This window comes from Eptesicus fuscus, chromosome 20 (genome assembly GCF_027574615.1).
Source record: "Eptesicus fuscus isolate TK198812 chromosome 20, DD_ASM_mEF_20220401, whole genome shotgun sequence".
NCBI classification, from domain to species: Eukaryota; Metazoa; Chordata; class Mammalia; order Chiroptera; family Vespertilionidae; genus Eptesicus; species Eptesicus fuscus.
Window position 1 is genome coordinate 29,328,717 of NC_072492.1, and position 15,584 is coordinate 29,344,300.

Genomic DNA, 15,584 nt, shown 5'->3' on the forward strand with positions numbered 1-15,584 from the left:
TACAACAAATATGTGTTTAAACAGTACATATATTTTATTTTTAGCTCCTTTTTAAATCTCCAAAACCCACAGGCCTAGAATTGTGTCCTGATGAGGGGGCTAATTTGGCCTTGGATAACTGAACAGCTCAGCTTCTGGGGGGTAAAGGGGGCGAAGAAATAACATGACATGGCTTTATCATATATTGTGGAATGTAAAAACATTAAGCCAATATGAATATAAATATTCCTCCCAACTTACAAACAAACATTCTATGTTGTACAAATAATGATTTTTTGGTACTTTAATAAGTCAAATTACAGGAATTGATTCGGAACCATAAATTTAGGTGTCCTGTAAAAAAAAAAAAAAAAAGCTCAGATTTTCCATTGTCATTTTAATTATTGAGAAGGGAATTAATAGAAGGTACAGATTTTTACATATATTCTTTCTAAATTCTCTCAATGTCATTCTGATATTCCTTGATTTTGAGAAGTAGATTTCATATAAGCTGTTAACCTTAGCATTTCTTCATTTCTCAATGTGTCTCAAGTGCTATAATGAACTGTAGGTTTCTTTGACATGTTTAATAAGTTGGTTTGTATTGATTTCATATGTATACTTAATCTTTTTGCACATTTATAAAGTTTTATGGTAGCATTGGAGTAATAAAAACACACATGCTTTTATACAGTATAGTGTATTTGGCCCCTGTGCTTGCTTAACAGAAGTTAGTATAATTATCATCTTTTGGTGAGTTGGGCCAGACTTTAGTGTTTTCATTTAAAGTAGCCCATGTTTCTCAGTTAAACCTTGATTATAGGTATGTGTTGATATGCAAAATGCTTCCGTATATACGTTTTTTATCATAACAAATAAGCAGTTATGAAATAAATCCAAACAAGATTTTGCATTGTTTTGTTGAAGTGCTATTGCTTCTACTATAAACAACATAAATTTAAAAAATATATTTGTTTACTATTCATAGTTCCTTTTTGATATAGTGACTGAAAATTAACTATTTTTTCTTTTTTGGGGGAACTTCATGATGTATTTCTTAGTCATTAAACAAAATTTTAACTTTTCTGTTTACCTCTGTTCTTTGTATCCCTCTGATACATGACTTTAGACTCATTAAATTCATATCTTTCAAAATTACAAAATAGTGAACAATTTATTAACATTTTGCTATTATCAATGAAACATTTTTTTATATAGGGAATTACAAAGCGATATTTTGGTATTCTGAATAATTAATTTAAAAGAATACTGTATGATGGTTATAATAATCCTGGCTTATTATAGTATTTGCTATATAAATAAGAGACAGATATGTTTTTGATTTTTTTGGAAACCTGATGCCATTGAAGGCAAGGTTGCCACTTCAATCTTTGTTATTTTTGTTCTCTTCTGTGTTTAAAAAAATCGTGTTTCTAATCAATTATTGAATGAATATCAGCAACTTAATATTAAATATTCAATATTTGAAGTTGCTATTGATAGAAGTACTTTTCCAAGATATTTTATTGCTTTCTTTTATAAAATTTTAACTGTCATAGGATCATTGCTCATGTCATTATCACCTGAAGTCCATAGTTTGCATATGTTGGGTGGTAATATAATAGAATATCTTTTATAACCATAATGCAATTAAATTAGAAATCAATAACAAACATCTCTGGGAAATTTATACAAAGTTTAGAAATTAAACTATGGGACAAGCAGAACTCACAAGAAAATAGGAAGGTTAAAAAATAACAAAATTTGGGATGTAACAAAAGGGATCAAGGGATGGATGTTTAAAGCACTAAATGCTCTCATTTGAGAAGAAGAAAGATCTAAAGCTTTTCACCTATGAATCAAAAAAAGATGAGAAAGTTTACCTAAAATAAGTGAGTGGTAGAAAATAATAAGTGGAAATCAGTGAAAGAAAACAGAGAAAAATCAGGTAAGCCAAAAGTTAGTTCTTTGAAAACACTAATATAAGTGATAACCCTTTAGTGAGATGGATCAAGAAAAATAGAAGACACAAATTACCAATATCAAGAGTAAATGAAGGGGCATTACTACGATCTCATGGTCATTAAAAGCAATATTATGAACAACTTTTTCTTTGAAAACTTACATGATACGGGCAAATGAAAAACCTAACTCAGCAAGATATTACTGGTAAGTGAAAAACAATCAGTAGAATAGTGTTGCTATTGATCAATTGATAATTGTAAACAAATATTTCAGAATAATTTTATATAATTTATTACCTATGAAGGGAGGAAACAAAACAAATAGGAGAACTCTGGGAAGAAAGGGTGAATATAATAGGAGAGACAAAATCTATGGGAAGAAATAGATGGGGGAAAAATCCACAAATGCATCACAGTTGATGAAGAAATTGGAAGGCACTCAAGGGAGAATGGTAGAAAATTGGAATTAAATGAGAGCTTGAGAAAATGGATAGAAAACTAGAACATATATATTGCTCCCAAATAAGAGAGGCAATGGCGGTAATGTAAAAAATTAGGCCCTGACCGGTTTGGCTCAGTGGATAGAGCGTCAGCCTGCGAACTGAAGGGTCCCAGGTTCGATTCTGGTCAAGGGCATGTACCTTAGTTGCGGTCACATCCCCAGTAGGACGTGTGCAGGAGGCAGCTGATCGATGTTTCTCTCTCATCGATTGTTTCTAACTCTCTATCCCTCTCCCTTCCTCTCTGTAAAAAAAATCAATAAAAAATATATAAAAAAATTAGAATAGTTAATCCTATGATGTCTTATTGTAGAGTTCCTAGTTTTTAAGGAACTAGGCTCACCTTGAATTCCTCCACAACAACTGAAGCAAATACTATAAAACCCCTGAGAAGAACAGTGTAAAACAGCCCCATTACATTAGGAAAAAAACACACCACCCTATAGATCATTGAAATTTTGTTTACCATATATGAAATGTTTTAATCTTAGCTGACCATATGGTTTCTATGGCAACTACTCAACCCAGCCATAGAAAATAAAGAAAAAGTGAGTGTGGCTATGTTCCAGTGATACTGGCAGTGGGGTTGGATTTGGGACATAGTTGGCTGATTTCTGCTATATAATAAAAAATTTTCCTATTAAAAAAAAAATTTAAGTGCTGTACTAAAGCAACCACTAATATAACAAACTAGAGGCCCAGTGCGTGAATTCATGCACCAGTGGGGTCCCTCAGCCTGGCCTGCAGGATTGGGCCGAAACCAGCTCTCCAACATCCCTTGAGGGGTCCTGGATTGTGAGAGGGTGCAGGCCAGGCCAAGGAACTCCACCGTTGCATGATTGGGGCCGGGGAGGGATGCGGGTGGTTGGCCAGCTTGAGAGGGACTGCAGGAGGGCTCCAGGGCTGTCCGGTCCATCTCTCTCAGTCTTGATCGGCGGGACTCCAGCAGCAATCTAACCTACCATCCGGAGCGTTTATCCCCTAGTGGTCAGTGTATATCATAGCAAGCGGTTGAGCGGCCTTAGCATATCATTAGCATATTACGCTTTGATTGCTTGAACAGATGACTGGAAGACCAGACACTTAGCATATTAGGCTTTTATTATATAGGATGTTATATAAAATAACATGGTGCATGAAGTTTGTGCACTTGGGCGTCCCTCAGCCCGGCCTGCGCCCTCTTACAGTCCAGGAGCCCTTGGGGGATGTCCAACTGCTGACTTAGGCCCGTTCCCCATAGTCAGACATCCTTAGTGCTGCCACGGAGGCGAGAGAGGCTCCTGCCACTGCCACTGCGCTCGCCAGCTGTGAACTCCCCCTGTGGGAATGCACTGATCACCAGGCGGCAGCTCCTGCATTGAGCATCTGGCCCCTGGTGGTCAGTGAGCGACCAGTTGTTCTGCTGTTTGGTTGATTTGCATATTAGCTTTTTATTATATAGGATGGATATATGAAGTCAACTGCAGACTTTTCTTTTCCCCTGTAACATATTTTTCATAATTTGAATTTTCATTGCCTTTGCTTTTCACTGTGATATATTATACACATTTTCTTGTATTATAACTTTATATTCTATCTGGTTAAAAAAAACACATACCTAGTTATTTTAAATTCTCCCTTAAAGGTAGAGTATTTCCAGCTCATCTTTGTATTTCATTGCAAATAACAGAAATTTACTTAAAAAAAAATCGAATGCAGGATGTCTTTGGTTGCCTGTTATGCAGTATGTGAAGAACATCTGATTCAACCCCCAATTCTGACATTACCCCCTACTTTTATGTGGAGATGTTACTTCTGCCTGCTGGTTGCCTCCCAAATAAAGGCTTCACTACTACCACTCTTGCAACTTGGGGTAGTGTTGGAAGGTTTAATTACCCAGTGTTTATTCAGAACTTTACTGAAGAAAAATATTATTAAGTAGGATAATCACAAACTTAGCTTTTAATATGGTTAAGTTTCCATTTTCTTTTTAATTACTTAATAAAACATGCAACCAAGTGGCTTTTGTTCTTTAGGAACTGAATAAGAATACAAATAATGTAATTCTATCAAAAATTTTCCTCTTATATTTAAAGGATTAGATTCAGTAACACATGTTGAAGGTTGTGCAGCTTTTTCCCATTTAAAAATAAGTGTTTCCATGCTTCTTGCAATTTGTGGTAGATTTAAGATGTCTTTGCTATTTTGTGTTTCACTTATACATGCACATTCTTGGAAAATGTCACTTTCTCAGATACTTTGTTCCGCTTTTCCTAATTTTGTTTCAATCTGTTAAATATCATGAATGAAAATAATAAAAGTGTTTGTAAAGGAAAATGGTATTAATGTTTAGAATTTTCAAATCATAAAAGCCATATTTCACATTGCTTTAAGGTGATGCTCATTGTATTGCATTACAAAAGATATTATTTTGAAAACATTGGGATAAGAAATGGCTATGATTCTAATAAAATATATTAATATAAAGCAAAAAGCATATTATTATTACCCAGCTGGTGTGGTTCAATGGATTGAGCATCATCCCATTCACCAAGAGGTCAGCAGTTCAATTCCTGGTCAGAGCACATGCCTAGGTTGAGGGCTGTGTCCTCAGTATGGGGGTGTGTAGGAGATGGTTGATTGGTGTTTCTATCTTTCTCTCACTCCCCCTTTCTCTCTATCTAAAAATCAATAAAATCATATTTTAAAAAGGTTTTAAAAGCATGTTATTATAAGAATTAAAATTAGACTGAGATTAGAAATTTAAATATTTTAGATATTTATAAATTTGAGTATAGTAGTTTAATATTGTATTCTTTATAACTCCTTTTCCCCTATACAGCATAAAAAATTAGCTAATATACTGTTTTTAGGTAGTATTTAAATTTCAAAAATAGAGCATAAGGTCCATCATTTCTTCATACATAAAAAATGCAAAAGTATTCAACATTATACTAACTCTTCACAAAAGGCTCAAGATACCTGGGTCATATATTATTCTTTAGAAGTTAAAACCTAGTTTTTGACATAGAAAAGGGATTATTAATTCTAACATGAAAAGATGTACTTCAACAGCAATACTTAGCTGTACATACCTAAAAACCTTAATTTCAGTTCCAATTCAGAGTCCTTTAAGTGGTTCATTTGTCTTGACCTCACTGTATTGTTGACTTTTTCTTTAAGTAGTAATTGCTAGATCTGAGACAGACTGTCAGAATATTTCCCCATGTTTACAACATGTATAGTGTTATTTGTATATAAAAGAATTCTGAAGTAATGGATTGAGAATTCTGATGATCACTCAACCAAATGATGTGGTTATGTACATTTGGTCAAGCCTTTCAACTTTGTAACCTCAATTCATTAAGAACAAATTACTGATATAACTTATGAAGATTAAAATAACTTTTTTTATTTCAAATATTTGATGTTTAGTAGTTTTCCAGCTTTATTATTTTGTAAACTGTTTCTATTGCTTTAAAAAGTAAGTTAGGATACTAACATTGTTAATGTGTTACAGAAGAACTGAAGAAATAGACACCCACTGAGATTTGTCTCAGAATAGTTTATATTGATAAAATTTTTAAAATTATGTAAATGTGTATTAGTTTAATGTAATTGTCCATATACTACTTTATGTAAAGAAATTAATTAGATTAAAATATAAACAGTAAATTATAACTTCAGTTACAATGCTGAAATTTAATGTTCAAATATAGTAGGTGAAAAGGCAACCCAATGTTATTTTGAAGTAGTACAATGGCAGAAGGACAAACTGGGTCCTGAGTTTAGGGTCTTACAAGGCTGCTCTCAAGGGTTGACTGGGAGAGAATCCACTTTAAAAAAATATATTTTTATTGATTTCAGAGAGGAAGAGAGAAGGAGAGCGAAATAGAAACATCAATGATGAGAATCATTAGATGTCTGGAGATGGGGGTGGAATAGAGGACCATGAGTAGAAAAGTCACTAATGGCCTGACCAGTGTGGTTCAGCAGTTGAGCACTGACCCAGAAACCAGGAGGTTGACGATTGGATTCCCTTTTAGGGCACATGCCCGGGTTGTAGGCTCGGTCCCTGGTGAGGGCGTACAGGAGGCAACTGATTGACGATGTTCCTCTCATCCATGTTTCTGTCTCTCTGTCCCTTTCTCTCTAAATATCAATAAAACCATTTTTAAAAAGTCACTAATGGTATTTGAACTAGAATACAAGAAGAAAATGTACACTAAATATTTAAAACAATTTGGTCCATATTATGGGGGCTTTATTTGCTTAGATAAAAGGTTGACGTTTATTCTGTGGCAATGGGGTGTCATTTAAAAAATATTTTTATTGATTTAGAGAGGATGGAAGAGGGAGAGGGAGAGGAAGAGAGAGTGGAAGACGGAGAGGGAGAGGGAGTGAGAGAGGGAGAGGGAGTGGGAAAGAGAGAGGGAGAGGGAGTGAGAGAGGTAGAGGGAGAGGGAGCGGGAGTGGGAGAGGGAGAGAGAGAGAGACATCAATGATGAGAGAGAATCAATGATTGGCTCCCTCCTGCACACCACTTACTGGGGATCGAGCCTGCCACCAGGCATATGCCCTTGACTGGAACCTGGGACCCTTCAGTCTGTAGGCTGATGCTTTATCCACTGAGCCAAACCAGCTAGGGCGGGTGTCATTGATAGGTTCTGAAACCAGAATAAATGAGCAGAGATATATGATTTAGGAAAACTTTAACTAGATAGATAGATTTTTAAAGTGTGATATAATGGAATAGATCACAAGTGCCCATGCTTAAATATAATTGTGAGCACTTCAGAAGAAAGAGGATTCTGCTTTTGTTGGGTGGAGTCTTCTGTAAGTTGGTTAAGCTTAATTGATTTACAGTGTTGACCATAAGCTGTTTTAATTTTCTTTCTTTATTTTCATTCTGCTGATCTCTAACTTTAATTGTCTTATTTTCTGGGGCACTGTGTAGGGTATACGAGAGTACTAAGTAAAAGCTTTGTATGTCATGTCTGCATGCTTTAGTATAACATGTGCCCTTCCTGTTATGGGGCATGCTTACTGCTGATGTTATGGAGAGCTTTCTCGTCAGCCTACCCATGAGGAAAATTAAGATTGTCTTGAACTGTGTCCCAGGGAAATGGTCAAGGCTTTTGAAAAGAGAGAAAGTAGAGAACAAAAGGATATGCCAAGCGTGTACACAGCTGTGTTATTGACAGAACGTGTGACTCCTTTATGAATGTGTGACTTTCTGAAAACTCTTATTTTTTTTTTTTTTTTAAATATATTTTATTGATTTTTTTTACAGAGAGGAAGAGAGAGCGATAGAGAGTTAGAAACATCGATGAGAGAGAAACATCGATCAGCTGCCTCCTGCACAACCCCTACTGGGGATGTGCCCGCAACCAAGGTACACGCCCCTGACCGGAATCGAACCCGGGACCCTTCAGTCCGCAGGCCAACGCTCTATCCACTGAGCCAAACCGGTTTAGGCTGAAAACTCTTATTTTAAAGAGTTATCTTTATTCTATTAGGCATTGAATAAGCAGGGTTTTGCACATACCAATAGAATTTTTAGTTCTTTCAAGTCTTGTTAAGTCAACTCTATAAACAACCTTCATTGCATTTGTTTTGTCTACCTCTATGGGAGGCTTTCTGCAGAAGCAATCTCAGTTGTGACAGTGTATGATGCCAGTGAAATGATCAGAATTCAAGTTTCTATGTACCAATAGCTGTAATGAGCTGCTAATTGAATGTGACAAGCTGTGTTTTACTTCCCAGTTGGTCTGGCAAAATGTTAAATTTCATTTATTATTAACTCATTGCTTCTCAGCAGAGGATTGGTTTAATTATTGGGAACAGTAAGAGAAGAATTTTTGCCTTGTGTTAATTTTAGAGATTGAAGTTGAAGTTTTACTAGATTTCCCCATCCCCGACCCAGTTTTGCCAATAGTATACAGTTGTGTGAGTACCTGATATAATCACGACACAACAATATTTCCATCACTCCCCAAAAATTTCTCATGCCACTTTATACTATATAGTTTCCCTCCTTCCCTGGTCCCTGGCAACCACTGATATGCTTCCTATATTATAGTTTTGCCTTTCTAGTTTTTTTTTTTTTTTTTTTTTTTTTTTTTTTTTTTTAGTTCATAATGGTGTGAGGTTCATCTCTATTGTATGGATAATTTGTTCTTTTAAATTGCTGAGTAATACTCTAGAAACATTCTTTTACATTAATATATCACAATATATCCATTCTTTATTGATCAACACTTAAAACTGTTTTTGTTATGAATAACAAATTACAATTTTTTATTGATTTCAGAGAGGAAGGGAGAGAGAGAGAGATAGAAACATCAATGATGTGAGAGAATCATCGATTGGCTGCCTCCTGCACGCACCCCCACTGGGGACTGAGCCCACAACCCGAGCATGTGCCCTTGACCGGAATTGACCTGGGACCCGTCAGTCTGCAGGCTAATGCTCTATCCACTGAGCCAAACTGGCTAGGGCAAATTACAAATTTTTTGAGGAACCTTCATACTGTTTTCCATAGTGGCTGCACCAGTTCCCATTCCCACCAACAGTGCAAAAGGGTTCCCTTTTCTCCACATTCTCAGTAACATTTTTTTTAATTAATTTTTTTTTCATTTCCAGTTAATATTCAATATTATTTTGTATTGGTTTCAGGTGTATGGCATAGTGGCTATACACTCATATACTTTACAAAGTGTTTCCCTGATATTTCTAGTACCCACATGGCCCCACACATAGATATTACAATATTATTGACTATATTTCCTTTGTTATACTTTACATTCCCATGACTATTTTGTAACTACCAATCTGTATTTCTCAAGCTCTTCACCTTTTCACCCAGAAAATATAGAGTTTACTACCTTGTGAAAACTAATGGCATTTGTCTTTTTTCTTTCTTTCTTTCTTTTTTTTTTTTTAGCACTAGCCCACCTTACTGTTGTGTGGATCTGTATTCACTTCGTACTGGGGAAATGGTCAAGTCTATTCAGTTTAAAACTCCTATCTATGATCTTCATTGCAATAAGCGGTAAGCATTTTTTCATGTATTTCTTTTACAAAGTAACATATCTCCTGGGCATGTGGAGCCATGCCAATATAATTGACTACCTTTGATTTTTTTTTTTTAAATTGCAAAAATACCTTTTGAATTCTGCTAAATGGAGTAGCTCTGAAAAGTTCTTAACAAATGTTTTCAAATTTTTAGTCTTGACTCATTAGTGAATTTTGAATTAAATTTAGTGAATTATAACCAGTGTTTTAAAAATGAAATGGAAAAGAATAGAAAGTATCTGAGCAAACATACCAAGGTTATTTGAAATGATTTTATATGTATCACATAACTTTTTAGTATTTATGATATATGTGCTTCTGTGTTTATTGGTTTATGATATGAAATGTGTTTTCCTTTTAGCACTGTGAACTGCAAAAAAGATTTTTTTCCTTATTCCTTAAGACTGCAATTGAGCTAATGTTTCCCTTCATTAAGATCTGTTTTGTTATATTCTCTAGGAAAGTTTTCAGATTTGGGTTGAACTTTTGCCTGACCTGGTAATAATGAAAACATTGAAGGAGAAAGGGACCCTAAGAATCTTCTGTTACTCAACACTTTACTTTTACATTTGCACAAACTGAAGCCCTACGATCGTAAATGTCTCGATCAAGGTCATGCGTGCAAAAGTACAATTCTTCCATTGCATTAAAAAGCAAACACATAGAACATGGAAAATGAAATATTTTGTGCTGTGTCAATATAAAATAAATTTTATAATAAAAGATTCAGGTTAGATTTTAAAGGAATATTTCAGAAAGTGACTCAGAAAGGTTGAACGTAGTAGGAAGGGTAGACATAGTGATACATATAAGAACACATTGGCTTTGATACTACTATGAAAGCATTTGAATGAAAGAAACAGGCAAAGAAAAACTCAGTGATAGTATACAATTCATATTGAAGGTCTAATTGTTATGCATATTTCGACTTCAGTAATGTCAAACTCAAAAATTACAGGAAACTAGAGGCCCGATGCATGAAATTCGTGCAAGGGTAGGTCTTCCTTTCCCTGGCTGCCAGCACCGGCTTCTCTCTGGCATCCGGGACCCGGGCTTCCCTCTGGCTGCCATCAGACACCCCGGATGTGGGCTTCCCTCGCCGCCTGGCTTCGTCTGGAAGATCTTCCGGAAGGACATCCAGTCTAATTAGCATATTAGGCTTTTATTATTATAGATAGAAGGAATACATTATTGTTGGGATAATGTAATTATCCTATGATATATCAAATTATTCAAAGACGAGTATGTTAAATACTTGCCAATCATTATAATTTTTATTTGATTTTTAAAAACTTTGAAATTTGCCTGTTAATGCCTTTGCAAGGAACAGCTCTAAAATGTAGTTTGTAATATAACTTTATTTGGGATGTATTTTAGGAATTTCAGTTTAAGAAAATTTATAACTAATTATTTTCCTAATTATTTGTAAATCTCAAGGGGGGAGAACTTATAGTTCATACGGAGTCTGATTAACTTTTAATATATTGAGTCAATCAGAAATGACTCATTTGCACTGAATAATAGTGTCTGAATTGGGTTTTTTTTGCTTTTGTGTTGGGAAATTCAGCAATAATTTTAAGTGACAAATTAGATAAATCCATTTTATGTTCAATTCCATGACTTTGAGCCAGAAGTGGAAAAACACTTTTAGTAAATAGCCAGCAATTTATTGATCTTATACATTCTTAATGAATATAGATTTATTTGATTTATAATAAGTGGAGACAAAATTTTATTCAGAGGAAAAATTTTTTTGAGATGTATTTGGTTCTCTGTCACTTTTATTCCTGTAATGTCTATCTTGATTATTAAGGGTTTTATGGTTATATTTTTGCCTTTTATGAGGCATATATTTCTAGTCTAAATTGTATAAGAAATGCTTGATTTTTTAAAGCTTTAAAGATAGATACTTGTTTAAATCTAGATGATTTAACTTATTTATGATTCTATAGACTTTCACACTCACATTTAAAAAATTTTTTTTTCTTTCTAATTTTAGGATCCTTGTCGTAGTCTTGCAGGAGAAAATTGCTGCCTTTGATAGCTGTACTTTCACAAAAAAGTTTTTTGTAACAAGTATGTACCAACTTGATATTTCCTGGCATTCAATTATTAGGATATTCCTATGTTTCTGTTGATGTCTTATTTAGTACTATAATTTTATGGTATGAATTTTCAACCCACAACACGTTTTCCACATATTACTAAGCAAGCCTTATACTAGATTGCCTCAGTTTCTTCTTATATATTCTCATGTAGCTATGTTGTACTTTTAAAGCAGTTGTTTAATAAATTATCATAACATACTTGAGGTAACTGTATTATCACACATGAGGAATTTAAAATTTTTTTATGTCTGTTGTTGAAAATATTGCAGATGTCTCTTTCTCCCCACCATTGACCCCCTCTAGCCCACACCTGGGTGAAATGTGTGAGCCTGTCTCTCTCCCTCCTCCTTTCCCCACATCTTCAGACTTTACTGCTCAGAAGTGCAGAAATAAGCATAGAATCTACACACACAGGTAGAGAGGGAGAGGGATTTTTTAAAAAGGTAATGGACACGTCTAAGATTTGTAGGGCAGGCCAGAAGGATGAAAATTTCAGCAAGAATTGATTCGGAAGGAAGTCTGGAGTTAGAATTTTTTTTTCTACTGTAGTCTAGTATGACCAGGGGTCCTCAAACTTTTTAAACAGGGGGCCAGTCACTGTCCCTCAGACTGTTGGAGGGCCGGACTATAGTTAAAAAAAACAAACTATGAACAAATTCCTATGCACACTGCACATATCTTATTTTGAAGTAAAAAACCAAAACGGCAAAAACACCCGCATGTGGCCCACAGGCCGTAGTTTGAGGAGGCCTGAGTAAGACGGTAGTTTTTGTCTGTCTCTGTCTATTTCACTTAGCATAATATCCATGTTGTCACAGATGGTAAGATTTTATTCTTTTTAATGGCTAAGTAATAGTCCATTGTGTGTGTGTGTATATATATCACATTTCTTTATCCATTTATATATATATATATTATATTTATTTTTTTATTTATTTTTAATTAGCATGGACACCTTGGTTGTTTCCATGTCTTGGGCGATGATAAATAATACTGCAGTGAACATAGGGATGCATATAGCTTTCAAATGTGTTTTCATTTTCTTTGAATAAATGCCCAGAAGTAGAATTGCTGGGTGTTACGGTAGTTCTGATTTTAAAATTTTGAGGAATCACCATACTATTTTTCATGTGGTTATACCAACTTACAATTCCACCAATAGTGCATGAGAGTTCCCTTTTCTTCACATCTTTGCCAACTTGTGTGTTGACTTTTTCATAACAGCTATTCTGACAGGTGTGAGGTGATATCTCACTGTGGTTTTCATGTGCATTTTCCTTATAGCCAGTAAATTTGAGGATGTTTTCATATTTTTACTTTAACTTCCCTGCCTTTGGGGGTCAAATTTATAAAGTCCTCTCTGACACTAAGATCCTTAAGTTTACTACCTAAGTTTTTTTTTCTATGTATTTTATTTTTTCATGGGATCTAATACTTAGGTCTTTGATCCATTTTGAGTTAATTTTTGTGTATGGTGACAGATAGCAGTCCAGTTTCATTCTTTTGCATGTGGCCTTCTAATTTTCCCAGCACCACTTATTTATTTTCTCCATTGTGTGTTTTTGGCTCCTTTGTTGAAAATTGGTTGCCCCATACACATGTAGGTTTGTTTCTGGATTCTCAATTCTGTTCCATTGGTCTATGAGGCTATTGTTTTGATCGTGCAAGCATTTAACTTCTAAAATTGAAAAGCTCTTGTGTAATACAATTGTGAGTACCTTAGTTATGTATGAATCGGGACTGTAAAATTAGTAGAGACAGCTGTGTCCATCAGAGAAAGTATCTTGGGAATTTGTGCCAAAGGGGTGAAGGATCAGGTAAAGAGAGCTGATAGAGAACTGGAAAGGGAACGCAGCCAGTGTGATGAGAAAGGAGACACCTTTGTCTTTGGCTGTACAGAAAAGGTGGCCCTGAGCAGCTGTCTGATGTGGAAATCTAAAACCCATGTACGATTAAGAAAACAAAAGACAAGGACTGATAGGTGTCATTAGCAGTCATTTCCAGTGTGCTTAAGTTGAAACGTAGATAGGAAGTCTCCAGAGAGAGAGAGAGAGCGCAAAAGATTATACAGTAAGTAAGTGACTCTTTCCATTGGCCCCCATTTTTACTTGGAGGAGGAACATGTATTCCTTATAGTCCTCATGTTATTTCTTAGTATTAGTGTGTGTTCTTCATATATGTTCATGATGAATAAGAAATGTAAGAAATGAATTTAAAGGATCTTAAAAATGCACAATTATTTTTAATTTTTGAAATAGGAGCTTTTTTCTTTCTTTAATATTTCAAAGAAAATTTGTAAATTATCTAAGAAAGGTTTGGAATGTTAATGTGAGAACTCAGTCCAACTCAAGGTAAAAGTCAAATCTACCTTCTTTTGGTTTCTCATTTATGTACAATGGACTAGGCTGCCATGGTGTTTTCACAGCCTGGTGCCTGATACATAGTGGACACTCAGCAAATATGTTCAATGAAATAACTTAAGACTTTCTTATTCACTGCACATTATTCCCACCTGTTTAGCCTTATATTGAATGGCAGTACTCTTCAACTCATGATGTTTCTTTTTTTAAATTAGCATGTACAATTATTTTCATGATACTTTCATGGCAATATGTAAAATGCTTATGAGATAATGTTAAGAAAAGCCAAACATAAAATTTTACCTATACTTTCAGGAAAAGTCTCTGTATGTGTAAAGGCAAAGATATGGAGATAGTTAAAAGATCTGTGGTTGATGGGGTAATGGGGAGGGCAGAGATGATAAATAGGCAGAGAGGATTTGTAGGGCAGTGAAAATACTCTATCATATTACAATGATGGTTATATGTCAGTATACATTTATTCAACCCATAAAACATATAATGCCAAAAGTTTGTTTTAGGGTTCACTTTTAGTGTTGACATTGGCAAAAGAATAGACAGATGTATCAGTGGGACAGAATAGAGAGTACAGATCTTCGACAAATAAGCAAAGGTAGTACAATGGAGCAAAGATATCCTCAACAAAAGGTGCTGCAACAAGTGGACATTCATGTGCCAAAAACTGAATCTAGATATAGACCTTACATCCTTTGCAAAAATTAACTAAAATTAATTTTAAGTGCAAAGCACAAAAGTATAAATGTATAGACTATAACAGGAGAAAACCTAGATGACTTTTGGGTATGGTGATGGCTTTTTAGATGCAACACCAAAGGCACAATTCATGAAATAAGTAATTGATAAGGTGGACTTTATTGCAATTAAAAACTTGTGCTCTGTAAAATACATTGTCAATAGAATGAGATGACCAGGCACAGACTGGGAGAAAATATTTGTAAGAGACACATCTAATAAAGGACTGTTATCCAGACTATACATAGACTCTGAAAACTCAACAGGAAGAAAACAAACTGATTAAAAAATGGGCCAAAGACCTTAAATAGAAAAAAGAAGATATTCAGATGGCAAATAAGCATATGAAAATATGCTCTCAATGGTAGTTCATCAGTGAAATTTAAATTTAAACAGTCTGGCTGGTTTGGCTTAGTGGTTGTGCATGAACCTATGAACCAGGAGGTCAATGGTTGGATTCTTGGTTGGTGCACATGCTTGGGTTGCAGGCTCAATCCCCTGCATGCAGGTATGGGGGCAGCCTATCGATGTTTCTCTCTCATGGATCTTTGTATCTCACTATCCCTCTCCCTTCATTTCTCTCTTAAAAAATCAATAAAATAATTTTTAAAAAAAATATATTTTATTGATTTTTTTACAGAGAGGAAGAGAGAGGGATAGAGAGCCAGAAACATCGATGAGAGAGAAACATCGATCGGCTGCCTCTTGCACACCCCCTACTGGGGATGTGCCCGCAACCAAGGTACATGCCTTGACCGGAATCGAACCCGGGACCCTTGAGTCCGCAGGCCGACGCTCTATCCACTGAGCCAAACCGGTTTCGGCAATAAAATCATTTTTAAACAAAAACAACAACAATGAGAT

General features: G+C 35.0%; 1 protein-coding gene across 1 annotated transcript in view; it reads left to right on the forward strand.

The window, feature by feature from the left end:
• Positions 1–15,584, forward strand: part of BCAS3 (BCAS3 microtubule associated cell migration factor) — a 464,879-nt gene that overhangs the window by 80,035 nt on the left and 369,260 nt on the right. The window contains exons 8-9 of the mRNA XM_028157532.2: positions 9,369–9,476; positions 11,499–11,575. Of these exons, the coding sequence (XP_028013333.1) occupies positions 9,369–9,476; positions 11,499–11,575 (185 nt within the window). The remainder of the gene's footprint in view (positions 1–9,368; positions 9,477–11,498; positions 11,576–15,584) is intronic.